This window comes from Oryctolagus cuniculus, chromosome 1 (assembly GCF_964237555.1).
Source record: "Oryctolagus cuniculus chromosome 1, mOryCun1.1, whole genome shotgun sequence".
Lineage (NCBI taxonomy): Eukaryota > Metazoa > Chordata > Mammalia > Lagomorpha > Leporidae > Oryctolagus > Oryctolagus cuniculus.
This window is the reverse complement of record NC_091432.1, coordinates 110,723,877-110,751,520: the sequence shown is the minus strand read 5'-3', so window position 1 is coordinate 110,751,520 and position 27,644 is coordinate 110,723,877. Positions and strand designations below refer to the sequence as shown.

The 27,644-nt window shown below is 43.8% G+C and overlaps 1 protein-coding gene and 1 long non-coding RNA gene across 7 annotated transcripts in view; one reads left to right on the top strand and one right to left on the bottom strand.

Annotated features, from left to right (window-relative positions):
• Positions 1 to 1,631: 1,631 nt before the first annotated feature.
• On the top strand, positions 1,632 to 21,441 carry LOC138850726 (uncharacterized). Its single transcript, XR_011390879.1, has 4 exons — positions 1,632 to 1,730; positions 7,315 to 7,445; positions 17,297 to 17,443; positions 20,853 to 21,441. It is a non-coding gene; the product is annotated as an uncharacterized lncRNA (long non-coding RNA).
• LOC103345403 (potassium channel subfamily U member 1) overlaps positions 6,874 to 27,644 on the bottom strand; it is a 212,222-nt gene continuing 191,451 nt past the window's right edge. For 3 of the 6 annotated variants that reach the window (XM_070079202.1, XM_070079210.1, XM_070079220.1), the window contains 5 exons: positions 27,248 to 27,322; positions 23,353 to 23,492; positions 13,896 to 14,090; positions 12,255 to 12,365; positions 6,874 to 9,292 (listed from right to left, as the gene is read on the bottom strand). In XM_070079202.1, coding sequence (XP_069935303.1) covers positions 9,092 to 9,292; positions 12,255 to 12,365; positions 13,896 to 14,090; positions 23,353 to 23,492; positions 27,248 to 27,322 — 722 coding nt within the window. In that variant the 3' untranslated portion in view covers positions 6,874 to 9,091. Of the gene's footprint in view, positions 9,293 to 11,549; positions 12,366 to 13,895; positions 14,091 to 23,352; positions 23,493 to 27,247; positions 27,323 to 27,644 lie in introns of all 6 variants that reach the window. The other 3 variants (XR_011390870.1, XR_011390871.1, XM_070079216.1) reach the window with 3 other exon arrangements.

Genomic DNA, 27,644 nt, shown 5'->3' with positions numbered 1-27,644 from the left:
GCTGGATTGGAAGTGGAGCAGCTGAGACTAGGACCAGTGCCCATATGGGATGCCGGCACTGCAGGCAGTGGCTTTACCTGCTACACCATAGCGCCAGCCCCAGTTTAGAAAAATTATTGGTCAGAATATTCACAAATATATTCTTTTGTCTCATCTTCTCTTGCTCTCTCTCTGTCTCTTATTTTTCTAGGATGTCAATTAAATGTTAGATACTATCACCATGTCCCATGTCTCTCATATATAGTTATATGTATTTCCCTTTGTTCTTCTCTATGCCTTATTTTTTCTCTTTCTTACACTTACAATGTTACTTCTGATATTTTTTAGAATAATTTCTTTGAGAAATCACTTTGGTAAATTTCTCCATCTTGTCATCCAATATCTTAGGCATGGAAATCTTTGTTCATTTACATCTGGTCTTAGTTGTTATAACTAGATAGATCATTAATGGGGTATCCCTATCATCCGTTTCTCTTGGCTTTCAATAGTTTCAATCATTCATTGTTGTTTACTTATTCATTTCCTGAAGGTAAACAAGAATAAAAGAGATAGTCAGCATTGTCAAGAAAGAAACAAGGAAGAAACAAAGCTTAGCTGGCCTATCTGGAAGTTAATTTAAGTTGCAAGAGGAAAAAGTAAAATTGACTGCAGCCATGTCTATTGAGTGGTTGATATTATGTGTAAAGAGTACAGAAACTCTGGGTAATATTAATTTCCAGTAGAGAGGATTTGGATTTTACCTGTAGATAACTATAGTAGGGATTATGCATCTTCATGTAATCAAGAAAAAGAGGTATTGAAGCTGGATTTCAAACTTTGTGAGAACTATTCTATTTGTAGTGTGAAGTAATCTGAAGGAAGAGTATTTCCAGGGGTTCGACTGAGAGCAAGGTTGTTCGTCTGGGCCCATTTGCCAGGCCAGGTCTTGAATACCAATGTTCATCTCCCTAGCGCCATGAGCCTGGCAAAAGCTCTGCTTAGCTTTCTGGCTTCTTAACTGATCCTTTATTCAGAGCTGCTCAACCTCTCATGCTGAAAATATTGGCAGTAAATGCATTCTTCATGGAAAAAAGCACAGAAACTCCTGCTCAATGTCTTCCAGTTCTCTTTGCTCCAAAAATCTGATCCCATCAATACCTGGCTATCCTCATAGCCCTCAACTCCATTTTTTTTTCCTCCTAGCCTCATGAGACTTCTGAAAACTCTGTGCTTTAAAATGCAGCTTGATCTCTGGCCCAGTACCACTTACTAATTGGCAAGTGCCTTGAGGGGAAAGCAGCAGAGAATGGTGAACTCACCTCAAAGTTTTGCTTTTCGCTTGGATCCTGCCCTTTCAAGTTCTTACTGCCTTTCCCGCTCTCTGATTACTTCAAACAGGCCACTGAGGACTTTTTGGCATCCATTTCTCATTCTTTTGTTGTTGTTGAAGGAGGGTTGGTTTGCTCCAGCTACTCTCTCGTAGCCATATAGCAAAAAGTAAAAGTACAATGTCTTAACAGAAAAGGCAAAACTCTTTGTCTTAAAAACCTGGCAGCACAGGGCCTCCACTCTTGCATGACAACAATGACCAGAGGCAAGTGACCCTGACTTTTGAATTTCTGTTACATGTTCTCCAGGTCTCCTCAATTATCTGAATACCAAGTGATCAACAAGAGTCAAGAGAAAAAGACTGATAACCACGCTCTGAGTAATGCTGACCCTTACTTGTGTCACAGAAAAGAGAGCCTAAGGTGTGTGGGATGGCGTAGTCAAAGTAAAATGCACTGTAGAAGACTGGTGGGTGCAGACACACAGGGAAGACAATGTTTCAGTACGAAGCGGCAGAACAACTATGGAATGCTGTGAAGGCATCAAGGCAGCTCACCATGAACTCTTCACCTATATGGAGTGATGTAAATGCAACCGATGGCCTTGCACAAAACCATTGTTAGTAGAATAATGGGGGTTTATGGCTAAATTGCGGTGGCTGAAGTTGTGAATCAGTATGGGAACAAAAAGAAAGAAATGATTGTGGACAACTGGTTAATATGTTAGGGGCAGGAAGGCAAGAAAATGTTATAGAAAAACCCCCAAACTAGTTGGAGGGGCTGCACTATAACCTCCAAACTGGGCCCACTCACCCGACACAGAAAGTCACCCACTGGGGCATGTTGGAAGAAAGGAGACATTGATCGCAACAGAGAGGGCAAGGGGCCAGGCAGCTCTTGCTTAATTACCAGGCTCCCTGAGGAGTTAAGACAGTGACTCGCACAGTTCAAAGGTGTGGAGGATAAGGAGGGTGTGACCACTGGGTGTTCAGGTTCCCGGTGGGTCAGCGGTACTTGTGGTCTTCCTCACTGGTGGGTGATACTGTGTTCTTTACGAGAGCTTCATTCAGCCTGGGGTTGGCATACAGGGTAGTTCCTGCCCTGGATCTGCAATCCACCCCCTACCCTCACCCCGCACTACATCCCCCAAAAAAGAAGCTCATTGAGACAATGCTGGCCATCAAGATGTGAGTTACTGGAGGAAAAAAAATGATGTCATGCATTCAGGGAAAGCAGCTCCACTCCCAGGAGTCCGTGAGTCAGTTTCAGTTTCAGGCTGATTTGCAGTCCAGAGACAGGGCAAAGATACCTTCAGCGGAGGGAGAAAGGCTGGGAGCCCGGCGCCTGGTGGTATCCAGCATTGTATGGGGGGCTCTTTCAAAAAGCCAAGGGGGCTTCAAAGAGTTCACGAAAAATACATTTCATAAAAAAAAAGCTATGCATGGATTTTAAACGTTTTGGCATCCAAATGAACTTATCTTTTCATTCCATTTTCCATGGCCTTTTCACACATGTAGGGTAGGGCAATGCAAGAGAGCAGTGGCCCTTTATCACCTGCTGGGTACGCCTGGGACCTCCCACTTTCTCACAAGCCGAAATGCTTCAGAGACACTCCTCTTGAAGGCAAGGGAGATGAAGAGAGCTGGTCTGCAGCTGTGGGCCTCAGCATTGGAGGACTGGCAAGGACTCCAGCTCACCTATTAACTCCCTGCCAAGATCTCCCATATCAAATGTACCCTCCTGTTCTTTGTCTAATTTACTAAATTGAACATTGAATTTTTAGTTATTTAGTTTTTAATCATTCATCTATTCCCATGTATTCATGTAAAGGTAAAATTTGTTTCTCTCCTGATTTATATGTGTACTACAATTTTTAAAATTATGGTCACTCACACATGCACACAACATACAATTTACCATCTTAGATAATTTAAGTATATAGTACCATAATGCTAATGTTGTGTAACAGGTCCCAGGGACTTTTGCAGCTTGCAAAACTGAAACTCTATATCCATGCAACAATTCCCCTTAAACCCTTATGTCCAACCACTGGCAGTTACCACTGCACTCTGCGTTTTAGAGTTTGACAGCTTTAGGTAACTTATACATGTCGAATTATGCAGCATTTGTCTTTTGGGCAAAATGTCCTAATGAGTCACTCATGTTGTACCATTCGATAAGATTCCCTATTTTAATTTTTTAAAATTGAAGGCAGTAAATGCACACTGTTTTCCCTAGTGGCTACACCCTTTTATAGTCCAATGAAAATGTAGAAGGCTGCCAATTCCCCCACATCCCTACCAACGCTTGCTATTTTGTCTCCCTGAGACTGGCCATTCCTGTGGGTGTGAGGTGATATTTTTTGGTTTGGAGTTGCATTGCTTTGATGATTAGCTGAGTTTGCTGCCTTTTCATTTGCTTAATGGCCATTTGTGTATCATTTTGGAAAATGTCTATTAAATCTTTTTTTGGCTAGTTTTAAATTGTATTGTTTGGGTTTTTTATTGTTGAGTTGTAGGAGTTCTTTATTTATTCTGGGTACTAACCCTTTATCAGATACACAGACTGCAAACATTTTCTAACATTTTGTGTATTGCATTTTCATTCTGCTGTTTGCTTCATTTGCTGTGTAGCAGCTCTTACATTTGGTGTCCCATTTGTCTGTTTTTGCTTCTGTGGCCTGTGATCTGTGTCATACCTACAAATCACTGCCCAGTCCAATGTCTTGACGTTCTTTCCCTATATTCTCTTCTAGGACTTTTCAAGTCTGAGGTTTTGCCCTTAGATATCTAATTCATTTTGAGTGGATTTATTAGAACTCACAAGTTTGTAATACGTGTATGAAATTTTAGATTGGCCTTACAGGATTGACTAAGTTTTGTTACTGTTTATTTCAAAATACATTGCTAAGCTTTCATTTCACTGTAGTGGGACTGTATGGCATCACTGATTCGTGGGGACTGGCTTTGAGGATGGCTGTGTTGGGAACTGAATCATGTACCTGCTGGAAAAGAACGTGCATTTTCCGTGTGTTGGATTCGTGGTCTGGCTGTCCTTATCTGGAGCTGTGCATCTCTTTCACTAGATCAGGAAGCTGCAGTTCATGTTATTCTGTGTAGCACTAATTTTTTCCTGCTTGGTTTGCTAGTTTCTGTGTTAAAAATCCTTCCTTCTGATTGTGAATTGCTCCTTTACTCTTTGTAATTTTGTCAGATTTCCTTTTTGAGATTGTTAAAGTCATATTGGATCTGTACACTTCAGAATGGTTACATTGTTAGCTAGTTGAAGATTAGTATTATTATGACTATTAACTAAATAATTTTCCTCAGCATTGATTTTTAATTTAAAGGATATATTGCCTGATACTAACAATGCCACTTCTTTTGGTAAATATTTTTCTAGTATATTTATTTCCAGTTTCACATTTTCTGAATCATTTTATGTTCTGCAATAAACAGCATATAATGCTTTTAAGTGTAATCCCCAAATTTCTATCCTTTACCTTGTAGGATGGAACCATTTATTTTTATTTAATACATATTTGCATTTATAATTACATTTAAAACTTGTTTTCTATATATTGTTCTTTAGTTTGCTTTTCTAAAAAAAATCCAGACTTCTCATGAATTGGGTCAATATTTTTGGATGCCAATTTTGTGTCTCATGACTCAATAGTTTCTCTAAACTGACTTTAAAGTCTGTATTCTTCCATTTTCCTTGGGAATTTATTCTCCAAAATTTTTATATTCATCATAGATTTTAAAAATGCTAAAGTTAATCATCATTTCTGTGCTCCTGAAGTATACAATCTTAGAATAATTTTATTTGATGATGTTTCTGTCCTATTCCTCATTATTTATTTTTAATATGCAAATTTTAATATTTTAACAATTTACAAATTATTACTATTCTTATTATTTATAATATTTTCTATTTATCTATTTATCTATTATGCTATCTATTTATAATATTTTCCAGTTCTTTTCTAATGACTGTTTCTTATACATTTCCCCATCTTTTGAAGTTATTCTTTTCCTACTGAAGTATATCCTTTACTAGTTTTTTCAGTAAAGGTCTCTAAATGATATGTTCTCGGACTTTGCTCTCAAAAGATAGTTCTAAAACTGACCTCATTTTGCCCTCCCTCTTGAATGTAATTTGGATACCATACTGTATCCATGTTCATGTCTTCTGTTATGTTTCCCTCAGCATTTTTGTTTCATTGACCCATTATTTCTTTTTTCTCCGTGATTTCTCAGTGATAATCGTTTTATTAGAAATCTGCTTTTCTGTCTAGGTGTGGCAATGAACTTGCCCATATGTAAATTTATTTTTATTTTCTTGCTGATGACTCATTGGACTTTTAAATCTCAGGAGTCTTTCTCTTTATTAATTCTGAAATTTTTAAGATTTTTTTCATATTCCTTTTTCTATCTCCTTATGGAAATTGAATATTTTATACATTGGACTTTTTCATTCTTTTCTCATGCAACTTTTAGGTTTTTGATTTGTTTATTTCTTCACCTTTCATTTTAGATAAATTCTTCAGATTTATCCAAATGTAATTTATTCCTTAAGTCATACATTGAATTTTTAATTAAATTGTTTTTGAAAGCTTTGATTCTGTTTCTACTCTGCCTGCTTATTTTTTTCACTGTACACTCTTGTTACGACCTCTAATCATATTTTTAACCATTTTCATTGCATTCAACATATCAATTTTATGGTCTTTTTCAGATTGTTCTAGTGTCAGAAGACCAGGGTCATGCTAACCTCTTGTTTGATTTGTCTCCTGACTTTCACTTAGAAGGATTATTTCCTCATGTCATTTCCAACTTTTTTATTGTGGTCTTATTGTCCATTTTTTTTTTTTATTTTTTATTTTTTGACAGGCAGAGTGGACAGTGAGAGAGAGACAGAGAGAAAGGTCTTCCTTTTGCCGTTGGTTCACCCTCCAATGGCTGCCGCGGCCGGCGCGCTGCGGCCGGCGCACCGCACAGATCCGATGGCAGGAGCCAGGATCCAGGTGCTTTTCCTGGTCTCCCATGGGGTGCAGGGCCCAAGCACCTGGGCCATCCTCCACTGCACTCCCGGGCCATAGCAGAGGGCTGGCCTGGAAGAGGGGCAACCGGGACAGAATCCGGCGCCCCGACCGGGACTAGAACCCGGTGTGCCGGCGCCGCTAGGCGGAGGATTAGCCTAGTGAGCCGCGGCGCCGGCCCTTATTGTCCATTTTAAAAAAAAAGTTTCCAACTCACTTTTGTCTTTATGGAGTCCCGTGTGCCCCAAGACATAACAACTGCTACTGCTGAGTGCTATCTGTGTCTTCCCAGCACTCGCCTCCAGAGTGCACCTGCTTCAGAACCAGCTTTCCACCATTGCCGCTCCAGTTTGCAGCTGCAGCCAATGTGGCACACATCTGAGCAGTACTTCTACACACAGTCTGAACTTGGGGGCTTCTGATGCTCATGGCAGGTGTCCTCCGGACCCGGGTTCCTGAGCAAAGATAACTGTTCTTGCTTCTTTCTTGGGCCGGTGACAGGAGTCTGTCTGTTGCTCTTTCACAGCTGGGCTGGTTTTTCCCTGCTGATGGTTCAGCAGGGTCTCTGTCTGTATCCACTTCCTGTCACTTCTAAGTCCAACCACTGACTCAATGCCCTGCATATCCCTAAGTACATCTCTCAGACACCTGTTCTGCCCTGGACTTCTCCCTTGCTTCTGGCTGGACGTTTTCTTTTATGAACTGCTCTGTGTTCACACATTATTTTGTCGTGGTGTACCTAACATTTCTGAGCATCTGGAGCAGGAGGAAATCCATCTGGGTTGTTAACCCTGCTGCGGAAACCATACTGCCAGAGTGAGTTTTGGGAGCAGAGATCTCATCTTCCACTCCATTATTTAAAATCGCTGACGAGCTCCTCATTGTGCATAATGTGTAGCGTGTTTCCTGTGCCTCTAAGAGTCACTGTTAACCAGATCCTGCCTTTCTCTCCAATGTCACCTCCAGCAACTCAACCTCTGGTTTTGCCCACACTGGCCTGTGTGCTTCTACCGGCTCACTTTAGAGAGCCTGTTCCATGGAGAGCAACTTTGTCTTGGTCTGTGCTCCACCTCCGGCAGAGTGCCTGATACACAGAGGTAATGAATCAGTGTGTTGAGTAAATGAAGACCAAAGTAATTCTCTCTCTCTGTCTTTCTTTGTCTTCATTTCAAATAAGGTCTTTTTTTTTTTTTTTGACAGGCAGAGTGGACAGTGAGAGAGAGAGAGAGAGAGACAGAGAAAGGTCTTCCTTTTTCCATTGGTTCACCCCACAAATGGCTGCTATGGCCAGCGCACTGCACAGATCCAAAGCCAGGAGCCAGGTGCTTCTCCTGGTCTCCCATGCGGGTGCAGGGCCCAAGCACTTGGGCCATCCTCTACTGCCCTCCCGGGCCACAGCAGAGAGGTGGACAGGAAGAGGGGCAACTGGGACAGAATCCAGTGCCCTGACAGGGACTAGAACCTGGTGTGCCAGCGCTGCAGGTGGAGGATTAGCCTTTTGAGCCGTGGCGCTGGCCTCAAATAAGGTCTTTAAAACAAATGAAGATGGAAGTTAATGTTTAAAATATTTTAGTTCAACTTTCTTCTTTTTTAAACAGTAAAATGAATGAAGAAAGTAGCTGAGAGAAATTGAAGAACTTGCCCAAGGTAAAAAAGTCTTTATTGAGATATCCAAAGCAAGTACTCAGGCATCCTGCTTCCTCTACCCTACATTCTTTTTGTGATCAGCTTAAGGTTATTTTAAGTTAATAGCAAGTATTTGGGAAGATGACTGTAGACTGTAGGATGACTCATGGCCTCTATCCAATTTAGATGATGAATAGTATGGGATATATGCACATATGAATTTTTATTGGGATGGAATCTGTAGTTGTCACCCAGTTTTGAAAGCATCAAAAAACATCTCAAATACTAGGCCACACATTGTGAGCTAATTTGCTCTTCTATGAACAATTATTATAAGCTACGTATCTACCACATTGTCAAAGGATCTGGTGTGATGACTTGTGTGGAATGGTGGTAAGCATTTGACCTCGCAGGTAAGATGATAAGTAAGATGTTGCCAAGGTTCAAGTCCTGGCTCCACTCTCAATTCCAGTTTCTGCTAATGCACACTTTTGGAGGCAGCAGGTGATGGTTCAAATAGTTTGGCCTCTCAGCCACAAGCCCATATTTAATTATAGGCTCCTGCTTGCAATCTCAGCTGTTGTGGGCACTTGGAGAGTGAAGCAACGAATGGGAGCTCAGGCAGGCAGTCTCTCTCTCTCTCTCTCTCTCCGCTTCTTGAATAAATAAATTCTGAAAAGGCTTCCATCTGCAGATGAAGGGTTTCCTTTTGGGATTATGGGATTGCTTGACACATGAATTTAGGGGTACTCTGCCAATTTTATTTGTAAAAACTGACAATATGAATGCTTAAACATTACATATACCTTAACATTTATTTAGCAAGCCTTTTGATATCGAGTCCTCTACTGCAAAATAAATTATTTCTCCTTGAAATTGCTCTGCTTTATGGGAAATGAGATCGTTTTGTGGGATAAGTTTTACTCTAAAATACTGAGAAGTTGAGAGTTAAGCTGATTGGTCAATATGTGTACAGCAGGGCGATTTGCGGATTTTGAATATGCAGAGGGCTAGCCCTTTCTCCGGAATATTTTGTTTCTACTAAACCCAACAGGAAGAAGTTTTCAGCTCCAAAAAATGGTCTGGTGAGAACAATTGTCGTGCCATGTCTTGTCATCTAATCTAGGTCGACGGTGGGGGTACAGCTTATCTCCATGTTTGTCTCCGAGGTCACTGGCATGATGTTTGTAATCTCATATGGGGCACTTGAAGAACTGCTGTCCTTTTTATAACAGGCTGTGCTGAAAGGGATAGCACAGAACACAAGGTCTGTGGGTAGCAACTTAAACTCATTGGCTGGCCGGGTAATCACGAACCTGTAAGAAAAGCCAGAGATGAACTGTGAGCTGCTGAAGCTGGGCTTGGGTGGCCACAGGTGCTGGCAACACCAAGAGGTCATTCTGCTGGGCTGAAACAGGGAACGCCCGTGGGTTCTCCATAAATAGTGAATCTCTCTGGCACCGTGGGTGAGGAGAGGCCCTAGAGCGGGAATTAGCAGGCTGCTTTTCCTCTCTGCCTGCATCCAGACACTAGTTGTGACATCTCCCTTATTTGAGCCTTTCTGCCCTCATTGGTGTAATGGAAGGACAGGATAAGACTGCAGTACCTGTTTTTAGTACACATGAATTGAATGGGCACAATATTGGTCACTTAGCCATGCTCTGTCAAACTGGAAGATTACATGTATTCTAGATATTCTATTCTTAGCTCAACTGTAAGCTCACCTAATACATAGGCCACCAACTTTGCAGGCTACAGGCTGGTGCTGTGGCGTAGTGGGTAAAGCTGCCACCTGCAGTGCCAGCATCCCATACGGGTGCCAGCTCGAGACCCAGCTGCTCCACTTCAGATCCAGCTCTCTGCTATGGCCTAGGGAAGCAGTAGAAGATGGCCCAGGTCCTTAGGCCCCTGAACCCACATGAAGATCTGAAAGAAGTTTCTGGCTCCTGGCTTCAGATCTGCACAGCTCTGGCCATTGTGGCCAATTGGGGAGCAAACCAGAGGATGGAAGATCTCTCTCTGCCTCTCCTTCTTTCTCTGTGTAACTCTGATTTTCAAATAAATAAATAAATAAATCTTAAAAAAAAAAAAAGATTGGAGCCTCACCAATAAAGAAGAGTTTTTTTTTTTTTTTTTTTTTTTTTTTTTTTTTTTTTTTGCCACCACTTTCAGAAGTGAAAGTCAATGAATCTTAAATAACACCCAGGGATTGGACCTGCATGGAAAGAATGTAAAGAAACCAGGTGCCTTAACATCATAAGTATACAGCACAGTCTCAATACATGTGAGTTAAATTAATTAACACCCCAGTGACCATTTCAGAACATTGGCAGAGACTAATCTTGCATGATTTTCACCCTGTGTTTCTTCACTCCTGCCCCATGAGACCACCTCTTCTTTTTAAAACATGGATCTCAGTGCAAGACTGACCTTCCTACACTGAATAATCTACCCACTTTTGTCTTGCCCACTCTGTCCTCTGTAACTACTGTATTAAAAACAAGATTCACTATAATCACATATTCTCTTTAAAGCAGAAATGGTACTTTACTGAGATCTTCTCATGTATCAGAGGTCTTAATAAAGCTCATGGAAGATGGGTATTTGGAAAAAAAGGCATGGATTTCCAAATTGTTGTACCAAAATAAATCTATTTTTTAAAATTATATTTTCCACGAACCTGTTGAAGTACCCTCATTTAAATTGCATATTCTCCCAATGATCATGTTCTGCAGGCTTTCCAGAGGTAGTGGGGGCAAAGGACAGAGTATAAAGTTTAGGGAGAGAGGGAGAGAGAGCAAGAGAGAAATGGAGAGTGAGAGGGATAGCAATATATATATATATATATATAATATACACACACACACATACATACATATATATATAAATATGGGGAGAGAGAGAGAGAGAGAGAGAGAGAGAGAGAGAGAATATTGATTACTCATGCTTCCTGGTGTTGCTTCCAGAACATCACTTCTCCCCCACTGTCTTCACGGTGAGTTCTGTAAAGCCATAAACTCCCTCCTGATTCTTCTGTGTCATTTATAGGCTCCATGTTTATTTGGGTAATTTGGAACTTGGGGTCCACGTTCTTTCAGACTCCAGTGCCACTGTCAGCTTATGCACCTGCAATATCTCTGCAGTTTATGGGCCTACCATCAAGACACGTCTCTATGATGTCAACTACCCAGTGGTCTTTATCCCCAAACAGGTTGCCTGGCCATGTCCTGGATGTCAAAATTTACTGACACTGTACCGCCTCAACCATCTTAAGCTCCAGTCAATCACTCTTTGACCACAGCTTCCCAATGTTCTTCCTCTCTTGTTGCCTTACTCTGAGTTCATCTAACTCTTTAACTTCATCAGGATTTCCAATCCTTGATCCTTCACTTTACTGTCTAGCCTTGCTTCACAAATCCCCAGTAAGCCTTCTCTTCCACTCCTTTTAACACTTGATCTAAACTTTTAGCTTTCTCTCAACTCCTTGTGATATTTCTTCCATCTCTCTCTGAGCAATGGCTAAGTGCGGAGAAATCCTAGTGCTAAATAAAAACTCACACAAGCACATCCCTCACCTAGAGCCGTAGCTACCTTAGCATCTTTTCTTCGCACCCTTGTCTCCTTTTATGAGCAGAAAAGTGTTTTTCTCCTATTCAAGACCACTTCACTTTGAGTAATTTGGCTTCCTTCTCCTTTCTCCTGGAACAAGTTCCATCAGTCCATTTCCACTCTATCAATTTTAATTTCTCCTTTTCTGCTAAATGCTGTCCATCTCCACTGTGAGATTCTTAGCTTGGACCCGTGTGTCTCTTGACTGCCCCTTCTCTTCTCCTCCCACCATCTTCTTCATTTCCTCTGTCTTCCTCGCTGCTGTCACATATCACTCACATGATTTATAGGCACAAAGTGCAGTGGCTAGGAAAAAAATGCACCCCATGGTCCAGCCAAGTCCAACAAATCCAGCAGAATGCAAGGAAGACTTTCTAATGATGTTGACAGTGGCTTTCAGCTTCAGAAGGTTGCACGGGCATGGATGAAGGGAAAGTTACAAAAGAATTTGGATTTAAAGTCTAGGTCTACATTTCAGTTTTCACAGGGGACAGAGACTCTACTGCCTTTGGCATTGGGGTTCTTGTTTACACCCTGTATCATTATTAATTTCATTTGTACCCTTCCTTGCAACTGTGTACCCCAGGCTCCGGACTTCTCTTTCACAATGAATAAGGTAATTCTGGTTGCTGTGCTTGCGTGAGTGAATTTCCAAACTGGCATACTCCCCTTTTGTTTTCCGGGTTCCGTTCCTCTTCCTCTATCAGACGATATAAACCAACACACAGGATTCCCAGATTATCTAATGTGCCACAGAATAGTTGTCCAAAGGTTTCTCTAGGCTGTGGAGAGAAGAGAAAAACCAATGTCTGCTGGGTACTTAGGTCCAGCAATAACAAGCACTTACCTGAGTGTCATTGGCCTTTCTGGGAGGTAGACATTTGGGAGGCTTCAAAACCGTTTCCTAAAGGCTTCAATGTGGCCATGTCATTGGGGAAGTAACATAGGACTTGCCCTTTGTATGGGCAGCACGTGTTAAGACACGCACTGGGCACAGAGACCTAGAAGAGTGGGCTCTTTGTGAGGGGGCTTCTGATATTGTTGCTATGGACCAACAAAGTTTGTTTCCTTGTGAAGACCTTCTGCCAACAATACATACAACAGCTGGGTGCAATGTCAAACGAGGCTCAACTGGAAGCCACGCTGACAAAGAAGTTACTCATTCCAGTTTAGATTCTACTCAGATTCCCAAATGCCTAGATGTTCTAGTGCAATTTCTCAAAATTGCTGTCTTCTCCATTACTATAATATACTGTACCCCAGCTCTATGGGCTAACAAAACTCAAGCGTTTTCTACTGGTTAGCCCAGTCAGACACTTTGAGCCAAGCACAGAATCCTTTTGCCTAATTTCAGCTGACCTGGTCAGATTTCTCTAACATTTCAGATATGGGGAAAGTGAGAAGGCCTCATGTCAGACTTCAGTAAATGGACCCCTGCTCTGAAACTGGTTAACAATGTGGCCTCAAGTGGGTCCCTGCTTCTCTGGGTTTCAGATTCTTGATCTGTTAAATGCCATCAGTAACAGTGCCTGCCCTTTAAGTCTTTAGCTAGACCAAGTGAGAAAAACTAGACAGGCACAAGGAAAATAGCCAATAAATATTAGCATTGCAATCATTATAAATGTATTTATCAAGGTACAAAGTCATTGAGTGTCTTTGTTATACTGCTATAACAGAATGCTTGAGAGTGGGTAATGTATACAAAACAGAGAACTATTTCTTACAGTTTTGGAGGCTGACAAGTCCAAGGTTAAATGGTCTTGTTATATCAAGGCAGAAGGGCAAGAAAAGCATGAGAGAGAGAGAGAGAGAGAGAGAGAGAGAGAGAGAGAGAGAGAAGGGGCCCAAACTCATCATTAATCCTGAATCAACTCCAGTAATAACTAATCCACTTCCAAGATAACAACACTAATCCATTCAACAGAACTGAATCCTCATGACCAAATTATCTCTTGAAGATCCCGGCTTTCAAAACTATTGCATTGAGGATTAAGTTTCTAGCACATGAAATTTGGGGACTACATTGAAACCATATTATTGAGCCTCTCTGATGCTTACTGCAGAAAGATAGGGATAATAACAACTGCTCTATTTACCTCGTGGGGTTGTTGTAAAAAGTGAACATAAACTGTGAAAATGTATGGGTGAATTGTAGCATTCTATGAACATAATATAGTGAACTATAAAATACTCTATACATTATTAATTATTATTTCTGTGCTATAGGCCGTCTAAGAACCCAGATAGTTTGGACTGTTTTCAGAAACTCAGGGGAGGGATGGGAAACTGCATTATGATAAGAGTAGACTCACTTTAATATCTGATAAAATGGTTTGGTCTAAGGACAGAAGCCCCAGCTTACACCGCGATCTTCCAGAGAAGAATGTGGTGCAACTTTCGGGCAGCTCAGAGAGCTTATCTTTATCCAAGTGTTGCTCCAGCTGAGAACATATCCCTCCTGTCACCAGCATCTGAAGTAATTCCAGGATGTGGTAGTTGTAGAAGGCCTGGAAAGCAAGGAGAAGCTGGGTTCATGGTCCGAAGAGCCAATGTGTGAATGGTGGAGGTGCAGAAGTTTGGACATTGAGTGGGCACCACTGTTGGAAATGAACCTGATGGGACAGAACACTGCTGCTTATTATCGTTATCAAAATCAAATACAAGTTGGCAGTTTGGGTAGGGTTCTGGGTTAGGCAAAGTGCAGAACACAGCACTGCAGACACAGTTCCTGGTCTTTTGGTGCTTATACTGTACAACAAGAGGAAAGTGTGTAATGATTCTGACACCAAGGATCCCTGTCTTCCAAACATGACCAGAGAAGTACGCTGGGCCACAGGTACCCTAATAACCATCAATATGCTCTTTCAAATACAATACCCTAATAACCATCAATATATAGAAACACATATGTTTAGTGAGACTTCCTATAGATCTTTGCCTTGTGGGACAATGGATTTTATTGTCATCTCTACTTGAGTATTTTGGGTGTGATTAATTTATGTATTCATTTTTGATTGTGACCAATTTGAGGACAGGTATTGACTGAGGTCTTATTAATAATTGGATTTCCCCTAGTTCTTATTGTGTATTTCAGAAATTGTGAGTGCTGAATAAATAAATGAATGGAGTCTTAGAATCTTTGACACCAAAAAGAAACCAGAAGGCAACAGGCCTAATTCTTATTGTGAAACAAGCTTCGCATTGGATAATCTTACCTGTTTTCACCAACTCCCTTTCCCCAGGGTTTGTATCACAATCAGTACAGACTGGGCATTCACACACATGCAAATGCCAGTGAAACACACCCATTGCTTTATCTCAGAACTATTAAATATATGGTACTTAAAATTTTCCACTCTCTGCCTTATCTAAATTAGACTTTTACTCTAGTTGAAATGAGAAATTCTATGTTGTATGGGTACAGTGGGACTTATCTCCCCAAAAGTCATGCAGATGCCTTCATGCTGATGGTTGATTGGCTAAGAATGGAGACTCAGTCTAATTATGGAGACTAAGAGGAGGGCCGGGGTGGGGGGGTGGGGGTTCGGTTTGTCCAAAAATGGGGCACCTGATCCTGAATGGCAATCTCCCAGCCGTGATCTGAAATGAACTCTTTCATTCTCAAGGAGTTTCTCTTGAATATTTTAGTTAAACTAATGAAAATGGATCTAATACCTATGTTTATGCATTGGTTGCCTGTAGAAAAAATATTTTCTTATAGTAAGGAGTGGAAATGTCATCGATTGTTACTATTCTAGAAACTTATCCTTCCTTTTGTCTACTTTCAAACTCAGGTACTCATCTTATAGAGCCTCGACTATTATAGGGATCTCTTTACTAGGTTTTCCCCTCGTTTTTCTTTTCATTTGCAATTCACTGTTGGTGATATCTCCAGAGCGATTCTCTAGAAATGCAAATCGTATCATGCCCTCTACCTCCTCATAGGTTTAGCACCATCAGTTGCTATAGAACCGAGCCAGCTTCCTTGCTGTGGCCTTCTAAGCCTCATGACCTGACACAACCTCCCTTTCCAAGCTCACCTCTTGCATGAGCCGTTCCCTTGCAGAGCAGCTGGTCTACCTGGGACTGCTCAAGCGAGACTTTTACTCCGTTATGCTTTTGCTTAGGAACAGCTGGTTGATCCCTCATTGACCTGGTGGCTTCCATGGGCCTCCTCATCAGCAGGAAATTTTCTTTTCTTTGTGATCCCCTGGCCACTGGCTTTTAGTCTACTTCATTCTGTTTTCTGCTGGAGTGAGTTGTTCATCTGGATCACACTTGGGTTTGAATATCGGACTGTGCCTTCCAACCGGAGTACCTCTGGGCAATTCATATATATTTATCTTGGGAACAATTTTATCCATTGACACAGTAATGCCCAGGTATCTTTTGCACACCGCACCAAATTCTATCCCTTTATCATGATTCTCTTGCAGCTAGGTCATCTGGAATGATTTTAATAAGTGCATATTTCTGGGAGCTTGGATTTTTGGATCCAAGAATATGGATAGAAGAATAAAGTAGGAATTGAGAAGCACCACAGGGCAGGTATGCAGCACAGCAGCTTAGGTCTCTACTTGGGACTCTTGCACCTGGTTCAAGTCCTTGCTACTCTACTTCTGATTCAGATTCCCGCTAACACACACCCTGGGTCCCTGTCATCCATGTGCGATTGAGTTCCAGGCTCTTAGCTTTGGCCTTGCCCAGCCCTGGTTGGTACAAGCATTTTGGGGAGTGAATCAACAGATGGAAGGCCTCCCCACCTCCCTGTCTGTTGCTCTTTCAAATAAAATGAAAATAAATATGATTTTTTATAAAGCACACGTGGTTATTCGTACCCTGATAATCCTCAGAACAGACAAGACAGTGCTTCCTTAAAACCATGTGCTCACTCCGGCCGGCGCCGCGGCTCAATAGGCTAATCCTCCACCTTGTGGCACCGGCACACCGGGTACTAGTCCCAGTTGGGGTGACGGATTCTGTCCCAGTTGCCCCTCTTCCAGGCCAGCTCTCTGCTGTGGCCAGGGAGTGCAGTGGAGGATGGCCCAAGTGCTTGGCCCCTGCACCCCATGGGAGACCAGGATAAGCACCTGGCTCCTGCCTTCAGATCAGCGCGGTGCACCAGCCACAGCACACAGGCACGGCGGCCATTGGAGGGTAAACCAACGGCAAAAGGAAGACCTTTCTCTCTGTCTCTCTCTCTCACTGTCCACTCTGTCAAAAAACAAAAACAAAAACAAAAACAAAAACAACAACAACAACAAAAAAAAAACCATGTGCTTGCTCTGAAGATGGACTTTGTCTCCTTAACATTCAAGCCCTCACTAGCGCTTTAGCAAGCAGGATCTGTAAGAATACGGACTGCAACAGGCAGGTGGTTTCTAACAAATACACAAATGCTGCTTAAACACAGAGGCAATGGGACAAGTGGATCTATGAAATAATATGAGAATACTTTCAAAACTTCATAGAAAATGGATTTAAAACATAAGTTTGTTTTGGTTCAAAAAATTTTTGAAATCCATGCATGATCTTTTTCCTAATACATGTTTACTTAGAATTTTTTTATGACAAAAAATGCATGGGCTTTAAAATTAGGGCACCAAAATAAACTTATCTTTTCAATTCCATCTTTCACCAACTTTTTAAAGTGCTCTTATATAATTTATGTGAATTAAGAGACAATAAAAAGAACGCCTATACTATTTTTCAGATTAAAAGATGACCTACATCCTTTTGCATCTCCTGAGTGATTCCTCCACCCTATGCTGCTGCTTCTTTGTTCCAGCCCAAAACCATCCAGGGGGGTGTGTATGGAATCAGCCTGCCATCCAGTGGGACCAGAGGATGCAAATCCAGGGTGAGCCACAATCCGTTTAAGAACATGTGGCCATCATATAGAGTGATCAAACATAATACGGTTAGAATAATTCTCCACTGATTAAAGAAAAGGCGCAAATTCTAGGGTTATCCTGATGTCAATGGTTCTGGGCAAACATGTGCTTTACATATTTAACTGAGAGGCTTAGCTTTGGGATATATCATTTCTTCAGTTTTGACATCAAAAGGATTGTGATTCTATGTGGAAGAAAATAATGGGATTTGTGTGTCACCCTTGTTCTGTGAGCTCATCTCCTGGTCTTATTATTTGGGGTCCTTTGGCATTGACCTTTCTCAGCCTTTCTTTCTTTTCTTTCCCCTCCTCTCTTCTTCTTCCTCTTCCTCTTCCTCTTCCTCTTCCTCTTCCTCTTCCTCTTCCTCTTCCTCTTCCTCTTCCTCTTCCTCTTCCTCTTCTTCTTCTTCTTCTTCTTCTTCTTCTTCTTCTTCTTCTTCTTCTTCTTCTTCTTCTTCTTCTCTCTCTCAAGAAAAGCTGCAAGTGGAAATGTGCTTGAAATGTTTCCAGACTTGTACATTTGGACAGTGTTTCTAATGTTGCACTCACTAGGATTTGGACTTTCAATGTTAGAGAATGTTGCAGGCACAATGTTTTCACTAGGATAAAGCTTGAGTTCTGGTTTCTGACAAAGAGCATTGCCTAATAGTATGGTTGCTAATATCCTAGACACCTATTGCCTTTTATTTCTAAGCATCTCAAAAGGCCCTAAGAGCAAACATTTTTGGGGAAATACTTCCAGTTCAGAGTGAACTGCCCAGCAGAGTGACCTAGAGAACGTCCCGTTACACGGCAGGTCTCAGTTTTCTCCCAAGGAAAGGAACACACTCCCTAAGTTCCTGATTGTTTCTGAAGCTCTTGTTGTAAAGCCAAATGGGAGTCTTTCACGGGGCCCGTCTGCCTCGTATTTTAATTTTTATGCCATTGAACTGCCAGAGGAGTAAAAGTGAGTCTAAATTATACCTCACAGGCATATTTCTCCCACTGGGAGTGGGGGAGGGGAGTCTACAGAGGTACACGGGGGGGGGGGGGATATTGGAAATTAGTCTGATGTTTGCTGTACCAGGATATTTGGAGGGAAAATCTATCATTTTACATTAAAAAATATCATGGATCTACCCCATTGACAAAATTTTAAAAATTGCATGAAAATGTAAAACAACATCTCAGTGTGTCTAAGCACTGACAAGTTCAAAGCGCCCTGCTGTGTGCTTTGCTGACTCCCTGACTCTGGGACTCGCATGTTCGTTCTCCATGGAGTTTGTTAGGGGCGATGGGGAGGGAAAGGTGACAGAGCACTAGGTCTTCTGAGCTCGCCTGGGAAGGAAGACAGCCCATAAATATTGGGAATAGTGTTCCCCAGGATGGAAGTCAAGGTGGGTGCAGCGTTAGCCCCTTTCCTTGAGGGAGCCTGCTCTGCACACCTCTGATCCCAGCCTTGCTCTTCTGTGTAGTGTGGGCACAGGGGAACGAGCATTTGGAGTCCAGTCCCAACCCCACGCTGTGCAGCAACAGGACATGGAGCTCCTGTTGTGTTGCCTTGAGCTGTAGTCACAAGAGCCAACGCTGGAGGATGCTCACTGGGGAGCCCTATCGGAGGGTGAAAGGCAGGCAGAATGGGATGGAATGACTGGCTCCCACCTCCCCAAGGGAGTTCTGAGTTGAGGTCAGCAACCTGTCTCAGAACAGAGGGCAATAGGATGCTGCTTATGTCACATCTCTCTCCTGGTTTTAGATTCTAACTTCCAGGGAAGCCATTTTCAAAATCTTCACAATGGAAAAATTTCTTCCAATCCAATTTCCTGAGGGTGCCTCATATAGGACACAGATGCAAGAAGAGTTGCTTGGATCAAGACGAGGGATGTTGGAGGAGGAGGAGCACTGTGTGCTGGGCACATCCTGTCTCCTCTCCGTCCTCAGCAGCCCCGAGCACTCTGAGCCGTGGGTTCTCTGTGTTGGAAAAGTGCTGTGTGGGAAGGAGGTTGGGGATCACAGACATAGGTGTCTGGGGAAGACAAATGACTGGCGGTCCTGACGTCTGTCTCTGGAATCCCTTACGGTTGCGTCTGAAAACCAACTTGTGATCTGTAAGTGGTGTGACTTTTGGCAGGTGTTTTGCCCTCCTAGGCCTCAGTATATTTGTAAAAGAAGCTGATGAGAAATGTTCTCCTAACTGGGTGGAGAGGAGAATTAAACAAGGCAATGTTGGTAGCTCTCTTGGCAATGTCCTTGGCACAAGGTAAGTGCTGGCACTGTTGTATTTCTTCGATGGCAGATATTACTACTACTGTTACTGATACTATCTCAACAACAGAAATTGGTGGACTAAGTTACCTGGAGGTCTGTATTGGGAGACTCAACTGTGGTCTCCAGTGACGCCTGCTGTGAGCCTGTGATAGAGGAGATCATAGCTGGGGGGGCCGTTACTGCCACCCTAACTTCATGGAGAAGTGGAGGTCTTTGCCTTCCTCCCAACCCTTGGCAAGGTTCAGCGTGCATGGAGAAGAGAACTTAGTGTTTGTGAACATATCCTGGAGCCACCCCAGGGACTCCAGGGGTTGTGGTAGAAAATGATCAATGTTCTCAGGTAGGGCTATTTCCAGGAGTGAAGACCGGGGGACAGCCAAGAACAAATGGAAGAGACAGATAATGGAATTGGAGGCTCAGGCCTGACCTTGGGTTCTCTCTTTCCATATAGATGGTATGACAGGAAGCCCCCATGCTTAGAAGGCTCAAAGAGAACCTGTAAGATAGGCCCAGGGGAAGGGAGAACAGCAGTGGGCAGCGTTCACTGGTTCTTTGCAATGGCCTGGTTCTGCTCCTCCTTTCAGTAGCATTAACCTGTGTGCATTTTGCTGAATTCCTCCTCATTAGCAATTCAACAGCTGGAACAGAAGGCCACTGGGTCAGGGAGAGACTTACGGGTTCAGGCAGGCCCCTTCACTTAGAGGCTGCTGTGTTCCCTGACACTGGGTTGCCATTCTCAGCCCTGATTCAGTGGACCAAGTGCTGCGCCTAAATCAGCCCCTTATCAGGGTTTATTAAGGGCAAGCTGTTGGTCCACTGGGGGTTATAACCTCATGGAACAACCCCTCTATCAGTCCACACTACGTGGTCTTGTTTTCACCCAACAGATGTCACGAGAGGGGCTCAGAACAGACTCTTGAGACTTTATGTAGCTCATTTTTGTTTTTTAGCAAAAAAGCCCCTCTTCCACTGAGCAGAGGCCATTAATACAATACACAGCCCTGCTCTGACCGCCCAAGGCCAAGATCCCACTCAGCAGACACCTAGTTCAGGACTCTTATTACTAAGCTTGTGTTTCCCATGCTGGTTTATATAGTGTGTTCATTTGTTTTTATTTCTACTCTTTCAGTGTTCCTCTGCCCTGCCTGACTGGTTTGAAGGTGTCCCTCTTGGGGCTGGTGCTGTGGTGCAACAGGTTAATGCCCTGCCCTGAAGTGCCGGCATCCCATACTGGTGCCGGTTCTAGTCCTGGCTGCTCCACTTCTGATCCAGCTCTCTGTTATGGCTCGGGAAAGCAGTAGAAGATGGCCCAAGTCCTTGGGCCCCTGCACCCGCATGGGAGACCCGGAAGAAGCTCCTGGCTCCTGGCTTCGGATTGGCACAGCTCCAGCCATTGTGGCCAACTGGGGAGTGAACCAGCAGATGGAAGACTTCTCTCTCTCTCTCTCTCTCTCTCTCTCTCCCTGCCTCTTCTCTCTCTGTGTAACCCTGACTCTCAAATAAATAAATTAAAAAAAAAATAAAGAATGTGTCCCTTTCTCAAAGTTTGTGTTGAAAAACCTAACCCCCAGTGCCACGGTGTTGAGAGATGGGAACTGGAAGAGGGTAGGTTCTGAGGGCAGGCCCTTTCTGAATGAATGAATGCCCGTATCTTGGGAGTGGGTGAGTTATCACAGGAGCGGGGTCCTGAGTGAAAGGCTAGTGCAATATTGACTCTCTCCTTTCTGTGTCTCTCCCTTGCCTTCTCGCCTTCTGCCATAGGATGAGCACCACCAGGCCCTTCCCAGATGCTGAGCAGCCCTGGTGCCATACCCTGGGACATTCAAGCCTGCAGACGCTGAGTAGTCCTGGTGCTATGCCCTGGGACATTCAAGCCTGCAGGAGGATGAGCCAAACAATCTCCTGTTGTTTGCAAAATTCCCAGTCTCAGCTATGGCAACATTGAACAGACCAAGACACTGCCCTTCCCACCAACTCCAAAATGGAATCTGCGGTTTTGTTCCTGCCTGTCCAGGCAGGTGTGGTTTAATTAAGTCTCAAGTTTAATTTAAGGCATGAAGCTGCCTGCCACTGAAGAGAGCCGGGCCTTAAACCCATCTCAACTGTATCCTGTAGACAGATTAAGATCACCACAAGTCACCTTCTGCCTGAAACTCATCGCTGATTCCAGGCCAGCTAATTGACCTATCAATGACAGTGATGCAGCCACCTTCTCTGCCAAGTAACCTGACTTGACTCCCTCTAGTGCATCGCTTTCTGGTGTGGCCAAGGCTGCGTGCTGTTTAACCCTTTAGGAAGTCTGTAGTCTACCAACTCGTTTAACGTCAACTCTCCCTGAAGTAGAGCTGTGTGTCTGACAGCTCAGTGGAGTCTACGGGACCCCTCCCCCATGGCTTACAGAGACACAGCCCAGAGCTGCAGAGCCACCTGAACATATAAATGGAATTGAGGCCACAAGCTGGATGCATGTGCCCAGCCACACTCCCCTTAGTGTGTACACTGTGCCCAAGGCACCCATACCGTGTAGGAATGAGGTCTTTTCTACATGGGGTTCCAGAAGACAGCAAATTCACCAGCTTGTGCTCAGACCTTTGTGAATATAAATACCTGCATATTCATATTCCACCATTTTGCAACCCTTCCTTTGAAAAATCTGGGTAGGAAGAGAAGGAGATGTGTTGGTTCACATGGATTTTCTTTCAGGAATTCTTGTGGTCATTCACAAATGGTTACATGTGGATTATTCGGGTGTAGGCAAATCCAGATTCTTTCAACACCCTGGGTTTGCTGCTGCCTCGCAGCCTCTTGGGTATTTCTTCTCTAAGGGGTCTGCATGGCCTACCTCGCCCTCTGACCCTGAGCTTCACTCACAGGTTGCTTCTCCTGGTCGTGTGTTGAAACCAGCAACAGCTTGACCCAGCCCTGTGTTTCCCATCGCACATTTCCTTAGCCCTGTGACTGGATGTTAGTCAGCGTGTTCCTGTCGATCTCCTCCCCTTGGTGCAAACTCCACCTGGTGGAGAGGTCTGTTTGTCACCACTGTATCCACGGCACTTGTGCAGAGCAGGGGTTCAATAGATATCTGTAGGAGGATGAGTTACTTCTCCTCATGGGAATTCTGTAGTGAATGCAAGAAGTCTGCTTAGTGGCTCAAGGTTCTGAAAACAAAAGAGCAACCATGAAGTCCAAAATGTTCCACATTAGAGGGGCAAGCTGGAGGGAGATTTGACTTTGCTGTGGACCCCAGGGTTCCTTTATGGCCAGTTTCAGCAGAAGCTGCTGGGTGACTCCAGGCAGCAGAGAGTGCATATCCTCTAGGCTCCAACGCCAAGGGCCCACTCTGCCAATGCACACTTGAGGCTGAAGGGCCAGCTCTCTTTTCTCCTGGCTTCAACAGCACTGGCTCCAGGGATCTCAAGGTTTTAATCCAGAAAACGTGAAATCTCTACTTCTCTCACCACCCAGCTGGGCATGCAGATGAAATGATGTGCACGAATGAGGTTTATTTTTGAAAGTCAAAGAGAACTTAGACAGGCGAGGTGTTCTCATCTTGTACCCAGCTCTAACCCAACCACTCACCCCTTTACCCAGGACTTGGTTTGGAAAATCTTGGCCTTAGCCACACTTACGGTGGCCAGGAGGGAATCGAGGAAGTTGCCAGAAAACACGGTGCCTGTGGAGAAGGAAGTGCTGAGATGCAGGTTGGTTTCCTTGAGGCTCCCCTCCAGTCCGCCAAGCTGTTCGATAAAGTGGATGTTGGAAGGATTTTCTGCAAGCCAGAAAGCAAAGAGGAAAGACATGGAGTCTTGAGAATACAGAGACATTCACAAAAGGAAGGCCAGAGGTGTCTCCTTCGGGTCTCTATGGGATCTACCCCTATTTTAGGACATTTTTTTTCTTTTCCAAGAATCTTCCTTCCCTAAAGACATGCATGCACCTGGTGTCCCTTCATCATCACAGGGACATTCTCCTGCCACAGGCTCAAGTTTCCACAGACAAGTGTTCTGACTGTCCCTTCTATGTGAAGACGCTTCATACAGTTTGTGGGAAAACCAAATGAAAAGGTGAGTTTATTTTGGTGCCGAAGCTTTTTGAAATTTATGCACAGCTTTTTTAAAGTATACATTCTCCATGATTATAGACTGATTGTATAGTTTATCTTTCAGAACAGAACACTTTTGAGGCTGCTGCTATGGCACAATGAGTAAAGCTCCCACCTGCAGTGCGGTTATCCCATATGGGCACCAGTTCGAGTCCTCGTTGCTCCACTTCTGATCCAGCTCTCTGCTATGGCCTGGGAAAGCAGTGGGAAATGGCCCAAGGGCTTGGGCCCCTGCACCCACATGGGAGACCAGGAATAAGCACTTCACTCCTTGCTTTAGATCGGTGCAGCTCTGGCCATTGCAGCCATTTGGGGAGTGAACCAGCAGATGGAAGACCTCTCTCTCTCTCTCTCTCTCTGGCTCTGGCTCTCATTCTCTCTCTGTGTAACTCTGACTTTCAAATAAATACATAAATCTTAAAAAAAGGACACTTTTGAGAGTTGAAGGGGGGTACTCTCAATAACTATACTAGGACAATAGGCACAAATAGGAATCTATGGTCATCCTACTTATAATCTTTCCCTGCAATATCATGCCATACTATGTTAGCCACTTGATGCTTAGAGTTATCTGAGCCCAGAGTGAGTGAGAGTGGTTCTGTCAATCACCTGGGGATATTGTTACCAGGCAAATTCTGACTCATTCGGCTTAGTCTGGGGCCTGAGAGCCCACTTGCCTGATGCTGCTGACTCATGGTCCACACTTTGAGTAGCAAGGGTTTACAGGATCATCCTAACTGGGCCAGTGCAGAGAGAGCCAAGTTTTCCATTTGTCTTATCTATCTGGCTCCAGGCTACAACTTTCACTCCAGTAGGTGGGCTCTGCAAATGAACACAACTGGTCATTGTGGGGAGTGAGATGGGAGGCACTGGCTGCCTGCCTCCCTGGACTATAGCTTCAAAAATATGTGTCCAATAGAGAACAGCACTGAAAGATAGAGATGCTGTCTGCCTTGCTCCCCTTCAGAGCTACGAGAATGCGTGCTGATTGCCTGTTACAGAAGATTCTCCTTTCCGAAACTCAGTTCCATTTCTGTAAACTCTGGGCAAGCTGTCTCTTAGCCCTTCTTCATGTCAGCCTCTGGGAAGCAGCACTTGAGCAACTAGCACCAAATTGAGGATGCTGTTACTATGGGTCATAAAAAAGTTGTTTTTTTTTTTCTCTCTGACCCGGGGGGCTTCTGTCTTCTGGCCAGCATCCACGAGACTTGAGGTTAACTACTTGATTTTGAAGTAGAATAAAGAAGTCAACAGCTCACAGATCTTGACATTGCAGTTCTTGATACTATAGATCAAAACAAATCCACTGGACATACAGCTCAGAAGGCGTTTTCACTAAGAATGGATTATTCCCCAATCCCTTAAATTGTTCCTTAATAAATGTGGGGGAAGTGACAGACTAGTGGTATTAATGAATCATTTTCTTCCAAGGACAGCTATATGATTTATAAAAAATGAACAAGATGTGACTAATTCCAACCCACCTCTCCTATGCACTCCCACTTTCCTATCTGTGCGTCACCAACCTTCAACATTCATGAAACTCTGTCCGAATCTTGCTGTGTCATCCTACACCAGTGGCCTCTGCTTTTCCAGTCATTTTCCTGCAGGCCCTGGTATGTTCTGTTCCAAAGTGCTGGCAGGCAGGCTTGCAGCTGCCATGTCAGTATGACCCTGTCCAGTCAGTCAAACAAGAAGTAGTTGAGCTAATTGGCAGGTGAACTGTCAGGCAAATTTGACAAAGGCTGCCTGCGGCCAAAAAGTCTTTGGTTGAACTAAGCCTGGAAGCCCCAAGAGAGTGACCAGATGTTCCTCTGGGCCAGGAGGCAGTTAGCTGATCTCCTCCTAACCATTCTAATGAACAGTTTTCTTCTACTTAACATACTGAGTGTATATATGCACCTTAGGAGCTAGACATGGCCTGAAATGGAAGGAAAAAAAGTACGTATAAATAAAATCTGAAGCTGGAAGCTACAAGGTTGGGAGGCTGTGACCAGGATCCAGGGTCTGAGAGGTTCCAAGGTGAATCTGAGGAGCCTCTGCCTCAGGACCCAGAGCAACAACCTGTGGTCCCACCTGCTACACTGCCACCCCCAGCTCCTGCGGTGCTGGGATCTGCGGATTCCTCTCCAAGTGTCCATCATTCATTCCCAGGACTGAGCTATCTCTTCATCTAGTTTGATATACGTCCCACTCAGATTATATGTTCTAAATCATAAAATGTCCATGAAGCATTTTTCTCTATTACAGCATCAAGTAAAATCACACACCCAGGACTAGCTTTGGAGATCATGTTTGAGTTGTTTAGTCTATGCTAAAAAAAAAAAAAAAAAAAAAAGGCAATGCAATGCTGTTCTGTGGTGTCTTCTCCTTTCTCCTCAATTAGTGGCAGTAATGAATCCCCATGGGCCCTTAATGAGCCTCCAACATCCCCCCTCGTGCATACGGGCAGCTTTCCCTGTATTTCCCTACAGAACTTCCAGCTCCTAGAGCCGATGCAGTCTGGGGAAGTTACATGTTCATAGCGGTTGCCAAAAGAGAACAGCTTGTTCTGTTATTCCTCTTGGGGGGTATTTCCATTTTAGAAGGGCACCACTCAGGGCTGGGATTGAGACAATGCAAGGGAGACACCTAGAACTCAGGATGTAAAGCCCTCCAGAGCCAGCACCTCCTCAAAGCCTGCCCTCCAAGCTTTGCAGCCTTCCTGGCTCTCTTCCTGGTCTTGGCTCTGGCACTGCTGCAGGAAAGGAGGAGGAGGAGGCTTGGCTGAGAGTCCCATGATAGGTTAGATAAATCAGGATGGGGAGATCCTATCTGTCAATCTTCAGATCCAAGTCCCCTCCTGCTGCCCAAGACTGAGCCAGCTGCTGGTCTCCCTGCCTCTCCTGGTAACGGGGAAGTAGATGCCTGATGCCCAGAGCAGCAGGATAAGATCCAGCAATGACCTAGAGCTCTCTGGGCTCCATTCTTTTATTTATTTATTTATTTATTTATTTATTTTACAGACAGAGTGGACAGTGAGAGAGAGACAGAGAGAAAGGTCTTCCTTTGCCGTTGGTTCACCCTCCAATGGCCACCACGGCCGACGCCCTGCAGCCGGTGCACTGCGCTGATCCGAAGGCAGGAGCCAGGTGCTTCTCCTGGTCTCCCATGGGGTGCAGGGCCCAAGCACTTGGGCCATCCTCCACTGCCCTCCTGGGCCACAGCAGAGAGCCGGCCTGGAAGAGGGGCAACCGGGACAGGATCCGGCACCCCAACCAGGACTAGAACCTGGTGTGCCGGCGCCGGTGGAGGATTAGCCTATTGAACCGCGGCGCTGGCCATTCTTGTTCTTCTATCCTTTGGATTCTAGAAAGAACCTGACATGAACTATACTTCAAAAAGATTTCTCCCTTGAATTTTGCTCTTGAAACATGACTTACTGAGTTCAGTGAGGATGGGAATTCTTCGGTATTTTGTTTTCCCGTAGTTTTCATTTAAGTCAGTTGCCACTCGCTCTGTAGGCAAAACACAAAAATCAAGGAGAAAAGAGATGAGAAATACACGCACATTGGCTTGCGGAACTTGACAAGGAGGTAGAAGAGCACGTAACTTGTTGCTTTATTTTATTTTATTTTATTTTATTTTATTTTATTTATTTTTTTTATCTTTTATTTAATGAATATAAATTTCCAAAGTACGACTCATGGGTTACAATGGCTTCCCCCCCCATACCGTCCCTCCCACCCACAACCCTCCCCTTTCCCACTCCCTCTCCCCTTCCATTCACATCAAGATTCATTTTCGATTATCTTAATGTACAGAAGATCAGCTTAGTAT